This window comes from Doryrhamphus excisus, chromosome 21, assembly GCF_030265055.1.
Source record: "Doryrhamphus excisus isolate RoL2022-K1 chromosome 21, RoL_Dexc_1.0, whole genome shotgun sequence".
NCBI lineage: Eukaryota > Metazoa > Chordata > Actinopteri > Syngnathiformes > Syngnathidae > Doryrhamphus > Doryrhamphus excisus.
In genome coordinates, this window is record NC_080486.1 from 895,034 (window position 1) to 918,956 (window position 23,923).

The window sequence follows — 23,923 nt, forward strand, 5'->3', positions numbered from 1 at the left end:
AAAATACCTGCCGCCATCTTGGATCACACGCTTTCTGCTAACTTAAAGACAAAAGTACAGGTACAGGTAATCCCCCTGAATTTTATCCCCCATTGAGTACTTGTTAGTAGTTTTAGTTCTATGTAATGTACAGATTGACTTGCTTTCATCAATAGTGGGATGGACAGGACTTATTTTTACACTTGCATGTCCCCAACGACAACGTTTAAACCCTTGGGATGAAATGTACTGGCTTCTAAAAAGAGCGTAAACGAAGGAACCGGCGATCCAAGGCATTTCCAACCTTCCTCAGCTAAGATATTCCATCCATGTTTGCCGCCTACAGCCTCCAGGTGAAGGTCAGGCCAAGGTGAAAGGCGGGATATCCCTCCACTATTTCCATGTGAAGCAACGAGAAGCATGGCATGCTGAAGGGTGACCAGGAAGGCCAACGCTGGACTTAATTGCCGCCTGCGCTGAGGCTTGGAGACCGAACCTCTAATTTCACTTGAATAATGTCGCCTTGTCGGACAGCGGGCCAAAAAAAGTGGCAGTTTCTTTTCTGAGACTTTTTTTTTTCTTCCTTTTGGTGGCCCGACTAATACTCTCAACTGCGGCTTTTAGGAGCAGAACTCCCAAGGGAGCGGGCTACGTCCTTGTACTCCCCCTTGTACTTCAGGATGAATCTTAAACATCCCGTCAAGGCTGGATTGGGTCACGTTTGGTTGGGTTTTCCAACCATGCTGCGGGAAGGATAACATGTCCGTGTCCAACTTTGGGAACATCGATGTCACACAGCGACAGGCAGGAACGCTACACCTAGCGCCACAGACATAGATCCAATATGTAGCGTTACCGTTTGCTAGGCTAGTTTATTGGGAGTAACGATGTTAAAATAATGCGGCTGTAGTCTGGTCGGGTTAATAGACGTTAGGGAAGTGGAGCCTAGTTGGCGTTTGAGGCGGAATAGGTGTGTCCCCATGCATTCTTAGCTGCCTCTTTGTAGCTGTTTTTATATCTTTGGAAGGCACAAACATGAGTCCATGTCTGAAAATAAGGACGTGGATGATGGGCAAAATTCCAAAGTGCACTTTTCCTTTCAGTGTCAGACATTTTTCAAAATGAAAATGGTTGCGGTACAAATGCAGAAACGCGATACGGAGTGATGTTTTTTTTCTAAATGTTTGGGAGGAAGTTGCACGGCCCACCATCACGCACCGTGGTCCTTTGGTGACCCCGGCTAACAGCTGGGAGTGGTTTCAACCTCAGAGATGGAGCGAGAGTTCCAATGTTCTGCTCATGCTCTATTTTTGTGCTCCAGCTAATATAAATTACAAGGGCCCCGCTAGATTCTGCGGCATGTAAGCCAAATGCGAAGCAGGCCGCTTTGACAGAGACCGACTTACATGAGAGCGAGGATGGACAAAACGTGCCAACACTTGTTGTGCTACAGTAAGAGTGGATGTGGGCGGGCTCCAGCTAACCAAAGCGGGGGATAAAAGCATCAGCTGTAAAGTCACACCGCCACACGATGGGAGACGGCGACAAACCAGCAACTGACAAAAATAACCGTGGCCCCCAAATCCTTTTCATTTATCTTCCTTAGGAAAGAGCATTCTTCTTCTGTGACATGATTACACTTTTAGATTCGGTCTAATGGTTTCTCTTAAAGGCCTCGCAACACACACACAGCACGGGCAAATTTGCACAACACTTACATATGACTACTGGGAAAATACTGATGCACCGTCTTCATTTACACAAGCTTAGCCGGCCTTCACAACACATTCGCATAGCATATCATATCATATCAGGAGTTGCACAACACTTAAATATGACTGACAGGCCAATACTGGGAGAAAAGGCATTGTCAGTCACAGAAGCTTAACTTTCACTTTCATCATGAAGCACACTGGAGAACAACATCGTCTAGTAGGACGCCACGTACCAACGATCAAGCAACATCAAGGAACTAATGAGATGCATGGATCAATAAACTAAGAATTAGGGCGTAAAACGTGGCAGGGTTTAACGATGCCACGCGTCATGAAAAGCTGATAACTGATGTCTTACCTGGACGCCCCTCGGTCTGAAATCCCATCTGAAACGGAAGAGCACATGGTGACATGCGTGTACAAGATGCAGTAATGGCGTGCAGTAATCACGTGCACTTACTTGCTTGGCGTGCACCCCACCGTGGCTACGCATTGCCCTAGCCGTTATTTGGCAGACCTGTTTCTAAAGTGCTTATTTGGCAGGACTTCGGTCTGCATACATACAGACCATGACAATGGAGAACAGTTCATCCAGATATCCCATCGCCAGGCGGCCACCATCCGGTCCAGAGCATAACGACGTACGCCAATGAGGACGCCGTTCCGTGCGTTAGCTAACTCACCTGAGGTCGTGCATGTCAAACAAGGACGAAGCAGAGCAGCGAATGGAAACATTTTATTTGTACGCCAGCCTCGTGCTTCAGTGCTGATTGGGGGATTTTGGTGCGGATTTCTTGGCCCTGGTCTGGCCTGGAAAGAGCACACGAATGTTGCGCACGCAGTCGGCGGCGGCGTTGCGAACCTTCTCATCATCGGAGCCCATGAAGTGAATGAGAGGCTGCAAGGAAGGCAGAGAGGAGAGGAGAGGAGAGAACACTGAGCACAGCAAACGGTGTAGAAGGTCAAGCACGCTGGGGTGTATTCACACGCCAACCACACCGGGAAGGTTGCGGGACTAAAACCCTGAGCAAACACCACGCAGCTTCCTTGCAGACGCTGCAGAGGTCAAACACGCGCGCCCGTCGGGGGCGTGGCCGACGGCAGCCAAACATGGCAGCTCAGGGATTTGCTGCGTGTAGAGTTTGTACTGTGCAGAAGCAGAGAAACAATCCCAACTATATTTAACGACAAACCGCCGCTGAATGCGTTTTTGGGAGATGAGCTCTACTTCCTGTTTTATCTGGAGTCAAATCGCCACATTACGTTTGCGGGCGGCTGCGGGGTCGAGTCAAAATAAAAGTCGATGCAAGCATAAATAGTCTGGCGCGATGGACGCTTCCAAATGTGTTCAATGTGTGCTGCTTCCTACATTCCCTATGGCCAGCCGCTGAGGTTTCCTACAGCCGCGCTCGCGATGATTTTGAAGAGGGTGTTTACATGGATAATGAAGCAACAGCAACGCAGGCCAGGAGGAAGCAGTGAAGAATGAAGCTTTGATCAACTCCTGACTTTGCCACAAAGCAACACGGTACTACAAGTACGACTTTAGATACTTCAAAGAAAACTGCACCGCTTTGTCAGATATCAACTTTGCTCTTTTTTGGGAAATAATCTGCAGAAATGTTTGTGATTATTAATACTAGAGTAGTCCCATATAAGAAATCATCCAACCTAATTGGACACAAATACATTTTTTGTTTAGTTTTCATAACTTTAATAACTAGTCTGCTACTAAAATGGCTCGCAAATATTTTGACTTTAATCATAAAATTACAGCTTTTTTCATATTTGCAGCTGTAATATAAATTTATTCCCATATTTCAACTTCACAGTATTTCCATGACAACTTTTACCCCTCAGCTTCCAAACTAACAATTTTTTAAAAATATGTAATATTGTATGTAATATGTAATATTGGTCCAAGGTCCTTTGTAAGACACTGCTGTTTTTGAGGACCTACTGCATAATGTTTGTCAAAGATCCTCTATAAGGCAGGAGTGCTATGCTGTTTTTAAGTACCTACTGCAAAACCTTGCATCAAAGATCCACTATAAGACAGGAGCACTTTGCTGTGTTTGACAAGCGATTGCAAAAATATTTGTCAAAGATCCTCTATAAGGCAGAAGAGCGTTGATGTTTGAGGCCCTACTGCAGAAAAAGTGGTCAAAGATCCTCTATGTAACAGCACAGCTGTGCTGTTTTTAAGTACCTACTGCAAAACCTCTCATCAAAGATCCACTATAAGACAGGAGCACTTTGCTGTGTTTGAGTAGCGATTGCAAAAATCCTTGTCAAAGATCCTCTATAAGGCAGAAGAGCTCTGACGTTTTTGAGGACCTACTGCAAAAAGTAGTCAAAGATCCTCTATATAAACAGTAGCGCTGTGCCGCTTTTGAGAACCGACTGCAAAATGTTTGACAAAGATCCCATATAAGGCAGAAGAGCTCTGATGTTTTTGAGGACCTACTGCAGAAACACTGGTCAAAGATCCTCTATAAGACAAGAGCGATCTGCTGCAAAAACACTTGCCAAAGATCCTTTGTAAGACACTAAAAAAAAAAAAAAAAGAAAGTGATAGAAGAAAAAAAATAATAATTGTCACTTTTACAATGAATATTTTCTCTTCATATTACGGCTTTATTGTAAAATTAATGATAATTATTTTGTTATTGCAAATAGTTCTCATAATTCCGACACTGGGAACAACTTCCTGCAAAAAATACACCTTGTCATATGACAAGTAGTTATGCTACTATATGATGTCGGCCATGTTGACCTTTGGTGGTCTAACAGGCTCCCATACATGAAATCAGATCATTTCCATCTTAACAAGAGACACGTACATAGATGCCGTGCCAAAGAAAAGGAACGCCATCACCACGGAAGTGAACATGAACATGAAAAGCACTCGTCGGAAAGACCGAAACCTTCCAACATGCTTTCAGCTCCCCGACCGCTCCTCACGGCTGCACCGCGTGGCCTTGAAGGTGAGCCTGGGAAGAGAGCGCCTAAGTAAAGTTCATGACGGAAGACCCGCTGACCTTGAACCCCCCGGCCATGTTGCATGCAAACATGCCAACTGCTCTTTACACGTTTGTGTGGCGACCGGAGCATGGCAGGACACAGAAATGGCATTGATGGGAGGCAAACGCTGAGCGAAGAAGAGGCGGACAAACAGCAAACACGGCAAACAGAGGTGTCAGCTCGTGTCAAAGCAGCAGTGTTGGGCACGGGAGAAACATTTGCCCTTTGGGTTTATAGGATTTTTAAATAGCATCCAAAAACACCTCCGAGAGCACACTGGCATCCAGGCTGGAGAAAACACGGCGCTCGCTAAACAAGTCTCTTTTGTCCAACCAGAGGATGCCTGAGAAGTGCCAGAGGCCGACGCATTGCCAAGCTGACTGCGTGCTATTCAGACGCCGCCAAATAAGTTCTCCCCGAGCGCGGGGCTCCGCTAAGATAAGCGTGTCTCTCTGCTGCCTTTTTTTCTCGCCCTCTCAGCTGGGATGTTGGCGAACATAAAACGCCGCTTGTTAGATATCCTTGCTGCCGCAACGTCGACGAGTTACAACGTTTTCAAACTGGGAATCGTGTCCTTGAGGTTTGCGTAGCATTCAATGACCTTCAAGACGGGTGCGGAGGAAGCGGCGTGGGGAGGCTGCACATGTCACATCCTTTTATTTTGCCCATCATCGTGACCCACGTACCCCCACTGTTGCACCCAAGAACTACGTTGCTGGCGTAGTGCCACCTCGCCACACCAGAGCGGTGAGCTTCAGGCCACGAGCCAATGGTAACGCTTACTTTGCGATGCTAGGTGTAGCGTCTTGCTGTGTGAATGTAGCATCACATGCTCACAGCACGGAGCTTCTAGGAGCCCTTTTCCTTGTGCTCGTGTTTGAAGGCCTGCCTTTAGATCCCCTGACGTGCCGACACGGCTCCATCAGTTCCCGGCGTTCCGTGTTTGGGGCGCCCAACAGGCAGCCCAGTTTAACTGGGCCCAGTGTTGGGGGGGGGTTGGTGAAGGAAGCAAAGGTAAACAACATTCCCTGCGGCCTTCGGCGGGCCAAAAACTGTTCCGCTACCTTGTGTTTCTCAAGAGGATGGAGGAAAAGGGCAGCTTTTAATATAGCAACTTCGACTGGAAACTTTGAGTCTGAGAATTCCTGCTGCATGCGTGAGAGAAAGCCCATCATGTTCCAGCGCTTGGCGTGTATCATCTACAAGTCAACTGCACATTTAAAGCGCCCATATCGTGCAAAATGGACTTTTTAATGAGTTAATTAGAAGAGTAAGATGCGTCCCTGAGCACCAAATGTGAGATAAAAGTCATCTCCTTCGCTTGTTTGATCTACTTCTGGACATTTGAGGTGCTCAAATGCTTTTTGGATTTTCCACAACATTAGGAAGGGCATTGATAGCATCATTGATACCATCTCTGACCCAGCCCAGACCCGCCTCGCTGTGCCCCCCCCACTTCATGGGAAGACGGCTCTTAAAAGCAAACCAAAGGTGATTTGCATAGCGCCTTACAACATCCCTGTTATCTCCCTGCTGATTGGCTGTTGCTCCACCACGGCAAAGCGTAAAAGGTAAACGGATGTCTGACTGAACATCTGGGCTGGGGTTTTCCAACAAGCGCCATCCCCAGCAGATCCCATCGAGCTCCAGAATGATCCTTTGGCAGAAGAACATCAAACTGGGAGAGTATGTCGTGTATCACTCTACAACACCCCCCCCCCCTTACTCATTTGGGATTCAGCATGTTGGGGTGAGACATTTCCTGATACAACAGCGGTGGTAGGTGCTAGCTACTCCAACTGGCTTACTTTCGTAACGTGTCACACCGATAACCTTCCTCCGCATCTGGTCCGTCTCCACCGATGTCCCATGAAAGAGCCTGTGTCACGTCCAGCTGGCCAAAAGCCTGAGAATTTATGGTTTGAGCAAACAATCCCGCCTTTTGGAAGCAATGTAAAGCATCGTGACGGACAGGAAACCAAACCAAGCGCATCCGTGTAAAACTGTGAGATACCAAGAGTAGATGTCAAATCAAACGGCGAGGAGCAATCCATCTTACGGGGCTTCAATTCTCTTTGGCATGCTAGGTCTTCCCCTCTCCACTGCTGCAAACATTGACAGGAAGCTCCAGCATCCGCGTTAAAAAGCTCCGCGAGTGACGACAGCAAAGCGACCGGAAGAGCAACATCTGAGCATTTTGGAAAGAATGAAAGAAAAACAACATTAAAGTCAGGTTGCTAATGGATTTTCCACAGCAATGCTTAATTTCCTTCGTGAGCGTCGGGGTGCTGCTTCACACATCATTAAGTGTGCTGCGGGGTTGCTTTCTAAGCGTTTGAAACCACACACGACACGTGGGTGAACGTGTTTGCAGAGCTTCTCCACGCCATCCGAACGCTCGCTGAAATACTGCTACAACAACACGAAAGCTACGCTGCACCATCAATTCCACACGGCCTCAAAATCAGTAGTCAATAAAGCAACTCTCTACGGGGGGGGGGTCTGCATGTCATCCAAGCAGATGATTACACCGCACGCCGGTGATGGACGCGCTCGCCAGCGGTAATGTTTCCTCCGGGTCAGCCGGGTAACGTTTCACACGGCTGCTGGAGACTGAAGCCAGACTGAACAACATGGCCGCCTGGGGTGGGCTTCCACCTCGACGTGAACAAGACCTGCAACAAGCGCTTTGAGGTCCAAACACGCATTATGGGATGCATGGATCAGTCACGCTGCAGCAGATGGAGGCGCCAAGTCATGTCACACCACAGCCCACAGAGATTTGTACCCTCTGCCGTGGATCCCACGTAGCTGTGGATTTTGGCCAAAAAATTATTTCAGTCTGCAATATTTTATACTAATGTGACGCAGTAAGTAAAATGCACAGCATATATCGACTACTGTCAGAAAATGGCACAATTTTGGCAAGTACGTCTTTGCTTTGCTGATGCCTTCAACCGGTTGGACGAACCAGGATGTGCTGTCCAGTAGTAGCTTTATAGCATCCAGGGGTGTACAATGCATTGCATCACGTGTTTCTAGTATGTGCTATTGACTTCCATTCATGGGTAAGGGTAAAGAACTGCAATGAGCGCCATTAGAGGTGCAGGTGTACCTAATGATGTGTCTAAGTATTTAAGTATGATCTGTCAAAGAAAAGCATTTTAAGCATTTTTTCCCCCCAGACTCCACAGCCGGGTCTGATCCTGCATGCGGTCTGTCCTAATGTCCAGGAAGCGGCCTTAGCAACAGTTGCCAGCGGCTACAAGCCTTTGACTTGCGCCGTCATGGCATGTGGGGTCTAGCAGAGAAATGGCACTTTGCACACACTGAGCTGTTTGCGTTACTGAATTCCCAGGACGGCTAGAAAGTAGAGTTGTGTTTCCGCCAATGAAAAACGCCCCCCGCCGCTTCTTCGGTCAAAGGCTGTGAATATAGTCAGCGTTATGACACACGACTCAAACAAGACCAAAGACCCCAGATGAAACATAAAAACATGAATAAATGGTCCAAGCGCTGCATTCTACGACTGACCTTGACCACTCCTTCGCCGTGCATGATGATGCAGTTGTTTGGCTCCTTGGACAGCTGGTGCAGGGCCAACACCGTACTGTGGCGTACTTTCATGTCTTGGGACTTCAGGTAGTGCGCCAGAGGGGGCACCACTCCCGCCTCCCCGAAGGCCGCCCTGTTGTTCCGCCACGTGCAGCACTGGGCAACGGCCTGAGCCAGGTGGCAGCGGAGCGAGTCGTTGGGCTGCAAGGAGAACAGAGCATCAGTGGAAATAAAGTACTGGTGACTACCTCCAAACATCGATGCGGTAATAACGTACAACGGTAATAACGGCGAAAGAGTCGTGGATGCGCTTACTTTGTCAGTCAGCTTGGCCAGCAGCGACACCACCTCATAATCGGTCAGAACCGCCAGGTTGTACTTGTCTTTGGCTATCTTGGCCACCACGGCGCACATGCTGGCCAGGACCGAGTCGTCGGATGACTTGAGTAGATCGATAACGAGCTCCATGGCGCCCATCAGCGAGCTCACCATTTCCCCCGCCTCCTGTAACCACAGATTACGGTTAGCTTTGCCGTTTGGACATTAATGGGTGACCGCCATGAAGTCTGCCTAGCAACACATCGGCAGGCAAACGTGACCAGACCATGTATCTGAGCAGCAGTCCTGTATCTGCATAGAGACCAGGTGGCAAGCCGGGTCGGGGATGAGTCCAAAGGCAAAGCTCGTTGCTAGAAATACTACAGTTGAAATATGAAGTTGTAGTTGTATGATAGTAGTTCTATTCCATAGTAATACAATAATAATACATACATGGTAGCCGTGTCCCTGCTACTGCATCTGTGCAAGAACAACAAGCTGCGAGGTGACATTTATAGCTTCTGCAGCCAGCGAGCTGTCGCGTTGTGAGAGAAGCCACCAGTGGGATTCACGGCCCCGCTAAGAACCGCAAGGGTGCTTACCAACTTATGGAGCAGGGCTCTACCAAACCAAGAGTCTGGTAACACAACCACAGAGGAAGCGCTGCCAGGGGCACCGGACTCACGTTGGCTTGGCACCCAGGCTCACTCTTAAAAATACCAGATTGCAGCAGGACAGGCCGAGGTGGCCGGGTTTAAAGTTATACGAAGTTATACCAAGTACACTACATGGGTACAAGTACACAGCTTGGAGTCTTGGAGTGTGTGTCTGTGGGAATGTCGGACCAGAAGGAATGAAAATTTAATCCTCAGGTTCTAGACCTTCTTGGATTGTCCCACACGTATGATGGCAAACGGGACTCCACAGACGTCCGAGTCCAGGTAGTTGGAGTAGACTTGGTATGCTGCTGTGTGTTGCGGCGTTCTCGCCAGGACGCCGTCTAAGAGTCCTGTGATGCTCTGCCAGGGGATGAGCAATGTGTGAAGTGCAGACAAGTGGGGAGGGGGGCGGGGGTGTCGGGTGTCCAAGGCCAGCCAGCTCGCCCGTCCCGACACAGGAAGCTGTTCTTCAGGAATACTGATGACGGCTCACCGGTAGTCCCGGCGACAGAGGAAGCTCTCTTAAGCCACCAGCTGCGATGTGACTGGCGGTGAATCTCTCTGGGCTTGGATCCACGCCCGGGCGGGAAAGGGATGGATACGAGGCTCCCAGCGAGGATCAAGCCAAAGAGATAAGACCTTATCTGTGGCGTGTTTGCAAGCTTCTCTGAAGAGGAGCTGGCGAGAGTAACCTTCTGGAAGATTCAGTGCTTGGGAGTTCCTGTACGAGTGGAAGTGTGTGGGCCTGTCACTTCAGTATCTGGTTAAGGGGCAGCAGAAGGATTCATCCAGGAGATACATCCATCATAAAGCTTTCTCATAAGTCCACTATAAACCTGCAAACTCAAAACACATGGATTTATTTTACGGGAATAAAAATCAGTTTCCTGTGTGCGACGGGTAAAAAGCACATCCCCAACATGTTCACGTATTTGCCTCCAAATTGGCAGCAAGGACATCTGGAGGAACCTTGTCAAACTTTATTAGCCCTCAAAGGCAGGCCTGCTACCCTTCCATAAGGTTACCATGCATCATTTTCATAGTACTCAGTACTCAGCCAACGATAGCAAAGACGATGCTGGGCTTCACCCAGAGACACCCACTGGGGCCTTGGTGTGGACTGGTGTGGACTCAGACTTTGCATCATTGTCATTATTGCCTACCTAAAACACGGATTCACAAGGCGTTACCTGGCTAACAAACACGACGGATTCACAAGTGGTTGAATAAACGCTGAATATTAACATTTACCATTACTTTTACCTTCTTGACAAAGATTGTACTGCAGCAACGAGATTAACCTCCCAAGATATCAGAATGCTGGTAATGGCTCCATTTGGGCTCACTTAGACGACCCGCATGAATTCCACTCATGCCAAACCAGGAAAGTTTGCTGCTACGTTGTCTTTGTCAACAATGTCAAGGTAAACAAATGCTTGACCTTCCCATAATTATTAATTATACTCCTAATGATGACTGGTAATTGACTCATCTTAGAACTTAGGACTGACCATTGTGATCTTTTCTTCTTATAGTGGCCAAACAGGTTTGGATGTTTTATGGCAGGGGTGCTCATTAAGTCGATCGCGATCTACCGGTCGATCGCGGAGGTGGTACTGGTCGATCGCTGGTCGATCGCGGCGTGACATTAAAAAGATACCATCCCAGCATCAATGCCGTCACTTGATTGATATACAGGGCAGCCATTCAGATGACAACTGAATGTTGCCCTTCGGGCGACCAATCAAATCAAACAACGTCTCTAAGTGCAGCAGAACTTACGATATCAGCCTATCATCCATCCCCGTTACTTGATTGACATACAGGACAACCAGTCAGATGACAACTGAATTTTGACCTTTAGGTCACCGCTCATGCGTAAACAACGATGCAAAGTGCTAAGCTAGTCGGCGAATTGCGTCAGATTTTAAGCCCTCGCTAAAGTTTATGGTCACTAAAATGAGTGAAGGAGCTGGACCAAGTAAAAAGGCAAAAACATATCACTTCCATACGGAATGGGAATATTATACGGATATTATGATACGGATATTATCCATGACTGATAAACATTTGGAAGTGTGCTTGAGGCTGGCTATCAGCAGCTACTGTCCGGACTATGCATCCCTGGCTGGTTCAATTCAGTGCAAGTCATCAAAGTAAACTCAGGTAATTACAAAAAATGTTAATAGTTAATTATGTGTGTTTTGCAATATTGGCTCATTTGGTTATGTAAGGTACATCAACATACATTGTACGTACAAATAATCCTCAATACATTTGAAAATAAATAGATGTTTTGCATTTTTGTAGTGGGTAGATCATTTTGACTCGGTCATTTTAAAAGTAGCTCGCATGCTGAAAAAGTGTGAGCACCCCTGTTTTATGGGTTCGAGTAGGTTTCGGTTAGAGTCGACTTTCTGGAACGGATGATCGACACTAACCAAGGTTCCAGTGGCTTCACAGGAAGATTAATGGTCAAGTCATCAACACCAGGAAATCACAGCATCACCAGAGACTGATGCCATCCAGGACGCTACTTAAAGCGTGGAAGGAGATTGCTATGATGTGCTGTGATGCATCGAGTGATATTGGACATGAGTTCACGGCAGGAGAAAAACGCTGGGCACACGTGCGTCAATAATCAGTAGCACGTTGAGTGAGGATTTGCATGGCGAGAAGCAGGATATTACTTGGTCTGTTCTCCCGCCCCGCGTCCACACTTCAACTACCTCGGCGTGCCAAAGGAGCCGCTTCTGCTTCTCATTAGGCTGCGGTTCACGTAAGCCCCCGTCTGACACCGCTCTGCCCCTGCTCACCTCCCGGCAGCAGGTTGCAGGGAGATTACACACCCAAGCAAAGTGGGGGCTGAAAACACTTCAATGTGAGAGAAAGTGTTCCACGCTAAGGCTAGCAGGTCCCAGGCCTGCTGAGACTTTGCTTTACGGAAACGGGATCAAGACACAGGAAAAGGAAAACGGCGATCTCACTGTACCTTTGCATTTTCTATACATGGACAAAGAGCCCACGCCGCACTGGACTGAACATCTGGACTGGGGTTCTTCAACAAGCTCCATACCCAGCGGATGCCATCCAGCTCCTGAATGATCCTTAGGCAGAAGACAAAACATCAGCCAACAAGTTAATGGTCATGTCTGCAAGAGCCTGTCAAGTTCATAACAGCAGTGGTCGTTCCAGCCCTCTGACCCTCACTCGGCTGCCGTGCTCTACTTCCTGCCGTGGAGGAACACAGCAGAGGTCAGAGGTGAGCTGACGAGTGTACAGTGCTTCATGCAGGTTTAGAAATAGAACTCAGACTAATTTATGTCGTATGTTGGTGGCTTGGTTTTTAACCCCAGACCTCTTTCCAAGTCAAACAGCTCCAGAGACAACTCGCTCTATCATTGAAGGTGTGAAGTTTACCTAAACATTTGCTGTATTTCGCGTCACGTAGTCCAGGTCCTGGCCTATTTACACTACAGTGCACTTGTTGCCCCGCATAAACAGCACCAAACGTGTCCCCCACGTGCGCTCCCTTCCCCCCAAACAGCCCCAACCTTGTGATAATGGCTTAAACACCCCTAATCATCATCTCGGGAGCTGGCGACAGCAACAACTCATCAGGTGTCCCTCGCACCATCTGCCTTGTGTTTGCACATAAATCACTCTCAAATGATGGCAGCATCATATTCCAGTCGGCGGGGCCTCTTAAATCTTCCCCAAAAACACAAAAGGAAGCTTCACATCAGGGGCCAAAAGAGTCCGCCTCCCCGTGCAGCAGGTATGAAACAGATTAGCACAGACGCTGACATTGATGGATTAGAGGAGGCGACCGCACACCCTGAAGGTATCAAACGGTGCGTCCTCCACTTCCATGGACGGAAAATAAACTGCAGTGTTTCATGGAAAAAGCTCCAAATGCGAAGACCCGAGACAGCGACGTTGGGATGAGCTTACTTCCTGGACTAAGCGGCACATCATCGTTTGGCCGCTTAGTCGGGGGTGATGTAACATCGACATAAACACAATGATGATGAAATTATACCTGCATACATTGAGAAAATACATAGATTGTAGAATTAAGTAAATATAAAAACAATTTATGGCATAGCATATAGCATTTATTAATGCATATAAAATAATTTTAATTTTATTATTGTTTTTGCTACTACTACTACTTTTTGCAAATAAATTTTTTATTTTTTTTTATCTGATGCTGCGTCAGCCATTGACTGACAGCAAGTACACATGCATGCTTTCCAGTCTATTTGGATTCCTTTCTATGAAACATTTAACATAATCGTTAGCCAGCCGCAGCCGGTCAGGACAGGTTAGCGTCGCGCCAATCAGGCCAGGTTCATTTGTGCCAATCGGTGTGGTGGCTTCAAGCGATGAAAAAGCAGCCATGGACATAAAAACGTTGTTTACGACTGTAAAGAGTCGAAGTTTCAGGTTTCCATGGCCTGGCCTAAATATATGCGGCGTGAGAAAACATGACAGACCGACATTAAAACCTTGCCCCGTTTTACTTTACACTCTACGTCTTGGTTTTGGGTGACATAACATTGCTGCTTTTTAACGATGTGAGCCCAGACCTGCCACTTTTATACGCATCCTCAGGTCCGCGTCCAGCCTCGTGAAAGCAGCGATGGGAGCCGCCGCGGAGGGCCGGCGTTTCAATGAACACGGAGCAAACAGAGACCGCGGGTGCTTGCGCGTTCCCAGCCGTGTTGTCTTGGAAATGGAAGGCTTGGCGTGTGTTTGTCTTGAGCGCGGCTGCAAAGCGACAGTAAAACGCCGGGAATGAAAGCACCCGGTATTTAAAGCAGCAGGTACAATAAGCACAGCCCGTCCTGATGTGTCATTAACGTGGGGATCAAGGAGAAATATACCTGCTAAATACAAATTACAGCGCCATCGCTTTCTTTCAACATCAACACGAGACACGCTAATGATACGGTGCATCCATCCAAGGATTCTTCTGTCATCGTGTTGTCATAGGAACTTCACGTCCAGGCGTTCCGCTACTTCAGTCATGACATGAGTAAGCTGCTCAAAACACCATAGGACACTTACGCCATGTTGTCCAAATCTGTGGCACAGGCCTCCACGACCCGGGTCACGTTCACCAACAGTGCCTGGTGGAAGGAGCATTATTATTCATTATTATTATGATTATTATTATTATTGACTGACACCAAACTGAAGTTGGACTTGCCTCGTTCCTCCCGATGAGCAGGCGGACGAGTGGCTTGAGGCCTCCACACTTGCGGATGATGATCTTGTTGGCGGGTCTCTGGGCAAACTCTGCCACGGCCCCCACCACGTTGACCAGCACCTGCTCAGGCTGATTGGTCAGCAGGCCAATCAGGGTCTCCAGGACTTTGTAGTCTTGAAACCTTCCACAGGGGGACAGGAGACACTGAGGTCTTGGTCTCTACTTCAACGAGCATAGGTTACAAAAGGAACACATGACATGATCCCAGTCCCAGTCCCAGTCCCACATACCCAAAGGAGTGGCTTTATGCATTATGTTATTTCTCCCCACCTTATCTTGAATAGTTTTCAAAAATAAAACTTAAAAAATGCCCAATATCCCCCATACACTAGTAGGATAGTGTGAGCATTAGAATATATTTATGGAATATTTCTGCTGACTGCAGAGGTCCATTGTTGTTGTTTTATGTTCAAATGCGCCGTAGGACAATAAAAGCAGAGCGGCCCCAGGCGGCAGGTTGGCCACCCGCGTACCAAAGCTATGTAAGATACTCGACTGGATAACAGTTCTGTCCTCAGCAGCACGGTGACAGACGCCTGTCAAACAAAGCTCAAGCTAGCGAGATTCCTTCACACAAGCCGCGTGGAAAGTCTCCCCGCGTCTGGGCCCGAGTCGTAAAGCACAGCAAACATTTCAAGGGGACATAATGCGGTGGCCAAAAACCTCAACAAACCTCTGATCTGGGGTGAGGTTGAACTATCTTTATTCGCAGTTAGGGTTGCTGGCACGACGCTGCGTACGCTATTGTACGGGACCGGGGTCATTGGGGTTTGCTGCCGGCCCGCAGAAGCGCAGCCTATTCTTGCAAGAAAAAACATTGCTAATGAACAGACGCGCTTGCCAAAGCTAACTGGGCTCGGAGCCGCCAGCAAGACAAAAGGATGGCCGTCACCTTCAAGTGTCAACTCCAGCCTCTCCCAACTTCTTTATTTCTATCAGGACCACAATAACAGACGGGTTACGTCACACCCCCACACAAAATGAAAGAATACTATTCATTGATGATTAAGGATGCTGCAGCAGCCCCCCCGATTGGAACGTCTACAGCTACACAAGTACCCCAAAGATGCAACTATTCATTAGGGATGCTGCATTAGCCCCCCAGTTCTCAGTTCTTCCTATAATATTTAGTTTATGGTTTATGACTATACTCCCATAAGTGACTTTCCCTAAAACATGTCCTTGGTAGAATCCGACTTTATTCAATTATTTGGACTTTATTCCCATAATTTTCCCTTTTTTTTTCCTTTTTGAATTTCCAAACTATATCAACTTATTTCTTTACATTTTCTTCTGACTTTATTCCCTTTTTTTTTAAAATGTCATTTTCTTACGTTTTTCCTCAACATATTTCAGAAACTTTCAATATTTCAACTATGCTACTAAAATGTTACCTTTCCTCCTAAAATGATGTTTTAGATTGGTCCCTTTAGAGTGCGACTTATTCTCCTTCATATTCTGACTTGCTCCTGGTAAACTTGCTGCTGTGTGATATTTTCACCCTGGGCCCCCGTGTGGGTCCCCCGTGTCCGAGACAAGATAAGTGGTGACTTTCCAGTCAGGAGGTTCTTCGGACTTCTAGAGTCTTTCCACGTGTCCCTGCATGACACCTCGGCGTACAGACTGAAGGGGTCACATATTGATGCGTTCAGAAATCGGCAGCAAATAAGCTTCCATTGTTTCCACACGTCAGCGACAAGAGGCTTTTTCCGACTACATCAAATCTTGGCCCGCTTGGGCCGCGCTAGACAATGTTGTCCTAAAATAAACACCTTGATGAACGATTCATCAGACAAAATGGCTAACACATGCTTCCTCTCGTCTTAAGTGGCGGTCCCCCAGACGACTACACTGTCCAGACCGTGTAGAACATCAGCGAGGGGGGGTGGGGGTGCGTGGGAGTCCATCCCAGCGTGGAGTCGCTGAGAGAAAGCATCTCTGCCTTTTATGTTTGCTAAACGTTGGTCGTGAAGAGCGTGGCCTTTCCTCCTGACAGTAATGACTCGCTCATGTCACCCCCTCCACCTTGTGGCCCCCCCTCTGCATTGGAAGGCATTCATAGAAGCCGCAGAGAGTTTAAAAAAAGAACAACATCCAACTAAATATTTGCTGTGAACCGTGGTGACTTCCTAGCGGAGGCCATCCCGCGTCATTCCCACCCAAACAGCCGCAAGAGCTGCAAAATGACACGTTGATTGACAGTTGGCCTGCACTCGGCCGCCACTCATAACTCAGACTGATTTAGTGCGAGGGCCAGCGCAGCGTTTGTACGCTACAAGTGTCACCAACTGTGCTTCACAAGCCAAGCGAGGCAACGATCCACGTGGATCCACACCTCGGTCCAACCTGATGACCGCAAACCTGGCAACGTCACGTTGAAATGGTGGAAACCTTTAAACACAAACTCAAGTGTGATAAGAATATTAGCAGGAGGGAAAGTCCGATTCTATCCAGACAGAAGCCCACTCGGGAAAATTCTGAAAACGGTCCAAATGAAAATGTACCAAGATTATTCAACATGTTGGAATATTTGTAATTAGTCAGAGTTGCTATTTTACAAGAATAAGCTGCTGTGATACCAGGAAATGGAATATCATTTTAGTAGCAGAGAAAAATTATTCAAGAAAAGGTATATTGAACTCGTAATAAGTTAAGCTACCGAGGGGGGGCCACACGAGTGGGGGTACGCTGTAATGATGGTGTGGCTGAAACGGCAGCGGTGCTAAGTGGATGTGGCAGCGGGCCCTCAGCTGCAGCCTAAAGCTAAATTTACTTAAATGCAGGATATCATTCTGTCACTCCTGTGATATATGAAGTGCAGAAAGATGCGACTCAGCCTTTTTTTTTTCCTTTTTACATTCTATAAATTCCTCTTGGCAATTTCAACTATTCACTTCATGTAAGACAAAAGGCATTTCCACCCCAAAAGCATCAAACATCCTCGCCCTATGGACTGTCGTTGGAAGCACTGGGAAAAGAAAGGAATGTTTTCTGTAATATAAATGTAACATATCCACCTCTATAAGTTCTAGAAGCTACGGTCGCTAAAGAACATGTACTGGAATAATAATGTAAGGGGAAAGTGGAATGTTAGGATGGCCAATATGGAGCACCGGTATCATTTCTGTAGGTAGCTTCTAGTATCATCTGATATCCCAAACTGTTAGGATGGCCAATATGGAGCACTGGTATCATTTCTGTAGGTGGCTTCAGGTATCATCAAATATCCCAAACTATGTTAGGATGGCCAATATGGAGCACCGGTATCATTTCTGTAGGTGGCTTCTAGTATCATCAAATATCCCAAACTATGTTAGGACGGCCGATATGGAGCACTGGTATCATTTCTGTAGGTGGCTTCTAGTATCATCAGATATCCCAAACTATGTTAGGATGGCCAATATGGAGCACTGGTTTCATTTCTGTAGGTGGCTTCTAGTATCATCTGATATCCCAAACTATGTTAGGATGGCCAATATGGAGCACTGGTTTCATTTCTGTAGGTGGCTTCTAGTATCATCTGATATCCCAAACTATGTTAGGATGGCCAATATGGAGCACCGGTATCATTTCTGTAGGTGGCTTCTAGTATCATCAAATATCCCAAACTATATTAGGACGGCCGATATGTAGCACTGGTATCATTTCTGTAGGTGGCTTCTAGTATCATCTGATATCCCAAACTATGTTAGGACGGCCGATATGGAGCACCGGTATCATTTCTGTAGGTGGCTTCTAATATCATCAAATATCCCAAACTATGTTAGGATGGCCGATATGGAGCACCGGTATCATTTCTGTAGGTGGCTTCTAGTATCATCTGATATCCCAAACTATATTAGGATGGCCGATATGGAGCACTGGTATCATTTCTGTAGGTGGCTTCTAGTATCATCTGATATCCCAAACTATGTTAGGATGGCTGATATGGAGCACCGGTATCATTTTTGTAGGTTGCTTCTAGTATCATCTGATATCCCAAACTATGTTAGGATGGCCAATATGGAGCACCGGTATCATTTCTGTAGGTGGCTTCTAGTATCATCTGATATCCCAAACTATATTAGGACGGCCGATATGGAGCACTGGTATCATTTCTGTAGGTGGCTTCTAGTATCATCTGATATCCCAAACTATGTTAGGATGGCCGATATGGAGCACCGGTATCATTTCTGTAGGTGGCTTCTAGTATCATCAGATATCCCAAACTATATTAGGATGGCCGATATGGAGCACCGGTATCATTTCTGTAGGTGGCTTCTAGTATCATCTGATATCCCAAACTATGTTAGGATGGCTGATATGGAGCACCGGTATCATTTTTGTAGGTTGCTTCTAGTATCATCTGATATCCCAAACTATGTTAGGATGGCCAATATGGAGCACCGGTATCATTTCTGTAGGTGGCTTCTAGTATCATCTGATATCCCAAACTATATTAGGACGGCCGATATGGAGCACTGGTATCATTTCTGTAGGTGGCTTCTAGTATCATCTGATATCCCAAACTATGTTAGGATGGCCAATATGGAGCACCGGTATCATTTCTGTAGGTGGCTTCTAGTATCATCAGATATCCCAAACTATGTTAGGATGGCCGATATGGAGCACCGGTATCATTTCTGTAGGTGGCTTCTAGTATCATCTGATATCCCAAACTATGTTAGGATGGCCGATATGGAGCACCGGTATCATTTCTGTAGGTGGCTTCTAGTATCATCTGATATCCCAAACTATGTTAGGATGGCCAATATGGAGCACCGGTATCATTTCTGTAGGTAGCTTCTAGTATCATCAAATATCCCAAACTATATTAGGATGGCCAATATGGAGCACCGGTATCATTTCTGTAGGTGGCTTCTAGTATCATCAAATATCCCAAACTATATTAGGATGGCCGATATGGAGCACTGGTATCATTTCTGTAGGTGGCTTCTAGTATCATCAGATATCCCAAACTACGTGAACACATCATTGCCATATTCTGCAGCCAGTTACATCATCCAGACACCATAGTAAGGAAAAACACCTCGTGGAAACACTGACATAGAAAAGTGACTTGCAATGGGATGATGACAGTGTGTGTGCGTGTGCATGTGTGCGTGTGTGTGTGTGTACGTGTTAGGGAGTAGAAATGAGGCCACACTGTCTCCCAGGCTTACACGTCCAGGTTCTCGGGGCTGAGGGAACACTTCCACACGGCTCCTGTGGCGGCAGCCATGAGCTGCTTGTTGTCCGTCTTGTTCAGGAGTGAAACCAGGGCGGGCAGGCCTTTGTGCTCGTTGACGGCGGTCCGCGTTTGCTTGTTCTCTGCACACTGCCAAGACAAACAAGGGGGCGCAGCGCCCATTGGAGATGTGTTTACTAGCAAAGCATGAAGACATGGATGGTATCCTCTTAGAAACTCCAGTCTTTGGACTAAAGCTGCCGTCTGCTGGTGCAAGCATGTAAGCCACGCCCCTTCAACAGCACATGCAACAAAGCAGCGCTGGGAAGACATTGACAGCCTTTGATTGACAGCCAGAACTGGCTATTTTATTTTTATATGCATATATATATATAAAATGGGTGACGCATGCTGCAGCATTGCCAGGGAATCTGACTCCGGGACAAAGCAAGGCGCCTACCTGGAAGATGACGTTAGCACAGTGGATGCGTAGCTGGTCGTTGTCAATGCTGAGGTTCTGGACCAAATCCTTGATCATGCCCTCCGTCTGAATAGCAGCCTTGCAGCTTTCCTGAAAAGGAGCAATGAATGGAGGCCGGCATCTCAGTCGGAACTGTAACCCGGCGCTGCGTTCACCTCAGAGGCACAGTTCTGCAGGATGCCCACCACGGGGATGAGCATGTTCATCTGTGGAGACTTGAGCAGGCGTCCCAGCAGAGGGATGGCGCCGGCCTTACGGATGGCCTCTTTGTTTTTGGGACTCTTGCTGCAGCTCCAGAGCGCCAAGACGCCAAAGCGGGCCACCTCCACATCCTTTTCCTGCTTGGGATCCACGTTGGTCAAGTCGGCGCTGCAGTCCAGCAGCTTGGTCTGACGGGAGACAGGAAGCAGAAGGATGCTGACGTTAAAACTGGGAAAGCCGGATCACGGCCATCATTCACTTTCAATCGTAGTTCCGGACTAACGAGACCAGCCGGAGGAAGCGGGGCTATCGCTGCCCGGTTCAAAGGTGGTCTCGTACCAGAGCGTGAAATTAATCTGCCTCGTGTGAGCGACTCGCACATTAGAACATCTGACTCCAGGTCTGAGGAAAATATACACGTGGAGTCTTTAATCACTGGGCTCCGTCAACAAACATGAATGCAGGTCAGGATGTAGGAGACATTCTATCTGATTGGCCTCCTACAAGACTTTCATGGCGTGCATGGCGAGGCCATGAACCGCCTCCTGACTCGTCTGTAATTAAAACATCCGAAGAATAAGCAGGCTACTTCTTCCAATGAGTAATACTTACAAGTTTACCGATACCGTTGTACTTCCTGACCGTCCTCCTGGCCCTGCGGAAGCTGGTCAAGTTAGCGATCGTCTCGGCCGCCAAGGCCTTTACGTCTTTATTCCGCGAGTCCAGGATGTTCACGATGCTCCGCAGTCCTCCGTTGTCAACGATGGCCCGGCGGGTTTGAGCGTTGTGGCTGATCTCTCTCAGAATTCCCAGCGATCCAAGCTAACCCAGCAGGAAGACACGGACAAGCAGATGAAGCCATCTCCCTGCAGGACCTTCAGGTCAAATGTCCCAGACATGACATCTATTCACCCACCCAGGATCGAACCAGCAACCGTCGGGGTGGGGGGGCCATAGGTAGGGGTACAAGTACCACATTGTTTCACCTTAGCATGTTTAGATACCCGTCCATCGTTTTCTATGCCGCTTATCCTCACTGGGGTCGCCAAGGTTTTAGATATGAATGATGGCAAATACTGAACCTTTATGTAAAATGTACCTGGTAATGTATTAACTGTGTAAAAGTGTTAAGTGTACCCCACCTGCCAACCTGTGTAGTTTTAGGAGAATAAAGTCAATATGATGGGGAGGATAGTAGTAGTAGTAGTTAGGATATCCATCTGAATATTACCAATAAATGTACTTCAACGTCTGCTGTTCATGGGCCTTGCATCCCGTCAATCTAAGTACGCGGCCCTCAGCATCGAACCTTGGGACATCCTTGCCCCGAGTCACCCTGCAGAGCAGAATGTTACACCAACTCTTTTCCACCAATAGGGGGCACTAAACTGCATATTCATTTTCAATAGCAAAAGCGGCATGGAAATACAGTACTTATGCTAAATTACAGTAAGCCAGATAGCCAACTAGCATGTACTGAACATTTTGATAATGTGGTCTGAATGGTTGAGAAATGTGGGCGGAGCTAGTGGACACAGGCGGAAATGGATGAAAAATGGCGTAAAATGAGCAGTGACAGTCTGAAGGTAAGAGGTCCAAGAGGTGGAACAGTCAAGTACTAACATTTGTACGAGACCCCACAGTTGGGGCACGCTAGCAAGCACGTCGGCTGAAAGCGGGCCGCCAAGCCAACGACTCACCTGGAGGTTGACTTCCTCCAAATGTAGAATGTTGGTGAGGACTTTGAGGCCACCCGAGTCCTGCATGGCCAGATGATACGTCTCCTGCTTCAGGTCGTAGTCCATCAGGGCGTAGAGAGTCAGCAAAGTGGCCGTTTGGTCTCCCGCCTGGAATCACAAGGCCAACCAGACATAAAAACACGAGCAACTAAACATGACAAATTCCTCTTTATTCTCCTGGAAGCGCGCCTCGCGTGTGTTTGCATACCGCAGCCTAGTGAACTAAATATACGACCGCAGCGCCAAGAGCAGAAGCCATGAAAGACCACCATTAGCACTCGGACGCGCGTCCAGCTGGCTTGTCCGCTCATGAATATGTTTTGACAGACACTAAACACTCATTTATTTGATACGTGCACCCCAGCAAACATTGGAAGTAAAACACAAGTCAGTCAAATGTGGGCTTGTAAAAAGTGAGGAGAAAGAAATAAAGAATAGAATGATGTAAAAACGAAGGTGTGGTTACGTCGTCTATCCTTCCACTGCAGCCAATTGAAGCAGTGGAGGTGCTTCATCATCCGGTAATATAATCTCTGGCCAATAAATCCCAGGTAAACAACCATACAGTATCCATGTGTTGCTTTATGAAAGTGTTACACTTCCTGTAGTACAAACATCTGTCTATAATGCTGGGGAAGGCAGGAAAGGGGGGGGGGGCGGAAGGGGGCTGCCTAAAATAAACCAGATATTTAACTTGGCTCCTGCTAAGTTCCAGCGTCTGATGGTAATGATATTATAAAAGGACTAGTGGACAAAAGCCATAAATAACTGCCCTGTGTGGTTTGCAGACAGATAGCTAGCTGGGGTGTGTTGCTTGTTGACACAGGAACACGCACACACACACACACACACACACACCAAAACACAGCTGAAGAATATAAGCATACACACCCACTTTCACTTTCCCTTGACTGAATTCACTGTGGGCTGGTTGTAATGGGGAGGAAGTGACTGGCTGCCTTCGGAGGAAGTACTTCCTGCAGTTCCAGTAGGAAGTACGTCCCTGTTTGCAGGGGGGAGGACCTTCTCCTCCGATTTTAGGTCAACATTTGCAATTAGAGTTACCGTACCGTTGTTCATTCATTCATTTTCTACCGCTTTTCCTCACGAGGGTCGCGGGGGTGCTGGAGCCTATCCCAGCTGTCTTCGGGCGTAAGGCGGGGTACACCCTGGACTGATCACAGGGCACATATAGACAAACAACCATTCACACTCACATTCATACCTATGGACAATTTGGAGTCGCCAATTAACCTAGCATGTTTTTGGAATGTGGGAGGAAACCGGAGTACCCGGAGAAAACCTGCAAACTCCACACAGAGATGCCCGAGGGTGGGATTGAACCCTGGTCTCCTAGCTGTGAGGTCTGTGCGCTAACCCCTAGACCACCGTGCCGCCCACCGTACCGTTGTATTAAATATATTTCACTCAACATTGTAAACGTCGCTGGAAATGATGCATTGGCGGCGAGTTGCTAGTAACGCATGAAAACAGAAGGTCATGGCGTCAGTGTAAGTGATAAACTTTCATATTTTTGAAAAACTTAAAGAACGAAGATGCAATTTTAAAGTGCAAATCGGGGAGGGATTAGTTCACAACTAAACCCTGTCAAAATAAAAGGCCTGCAGCCAGATCACCGGATGCGGCGAGGGAGGATGGGTCATTGGCATCGAGGGGCGGAGTCCCAGCCAGTCTGGGTCACTCGTGTTTTTGTCTTTCCCTTCCTCTCCTGACACTAATGTTCCCCATATGCCCCGTCAGGCCCGTCACAGGCGCGCTTCATTTTGATGCCTCTGCGGTGTGGGCAAAC

At 47.4% G+C, this 23,923-nt stretch overlaps 1 protein-coding gene across 3 annotated transcripts in view; it reads right to left on the bottom strand.

Moving 5' to 3' along the window:
* Positions 1-2,415: 2,415 nt before the first annotated feature.
* The window catches only part of odad2 (outer dynein arm docking complex subunit 2), a 40,198-nt gene continuing 18,690 nt past the window's right edge, over positions 2,416-23,923 (bottom strand). For all 3 annotated transcript variants that reach the window (XM_058060658.1, XM_058060659.1, XM_058060660.1), the window contains 11 exons: positions 22,075-22,221; positions 20,987-21,196; positions 20,329-20,562; positions 20,153-20,263; positions 19,688-19,842; positions 14,466-14,646; positions 14,324-14,385; positions 12,243-12,357; positions 8,589-8,777; positions 8,253-8,474; positions 2,416-2,592 (listed from right to left, as the gene is read on the bottom strand). In XM_058060658.1, the coding sequence (XP_057916641.1) occupies positions 2,455-2,592; positions 8,253-8,474; positions 8,589-8,777; positions 12,243-12,357; positions 14,324-14,385; positions 14,466-14,646; positions 19,688-19,842; positions 20,153-20,263; positions 20,329-20,562; positions 20,987-21,196; positions 22,075-22,221 (1,764 nt within the window). In that variant the 3' untranslated portion in view covers positions 2,416-2,454. The remainder of the gene's footprint in view (positions 2,593-8,252; positions 8,475-8,588; positions 8,778-12,242; positions 12,358-14,323; positions 14,386-14,465; positions 14,647-19,687; positions 19,843-20,152; positions 20,264-20,328; positions 20,563-20,986; positions 21,197-22,074; positions 22,222-23,923) is intronic.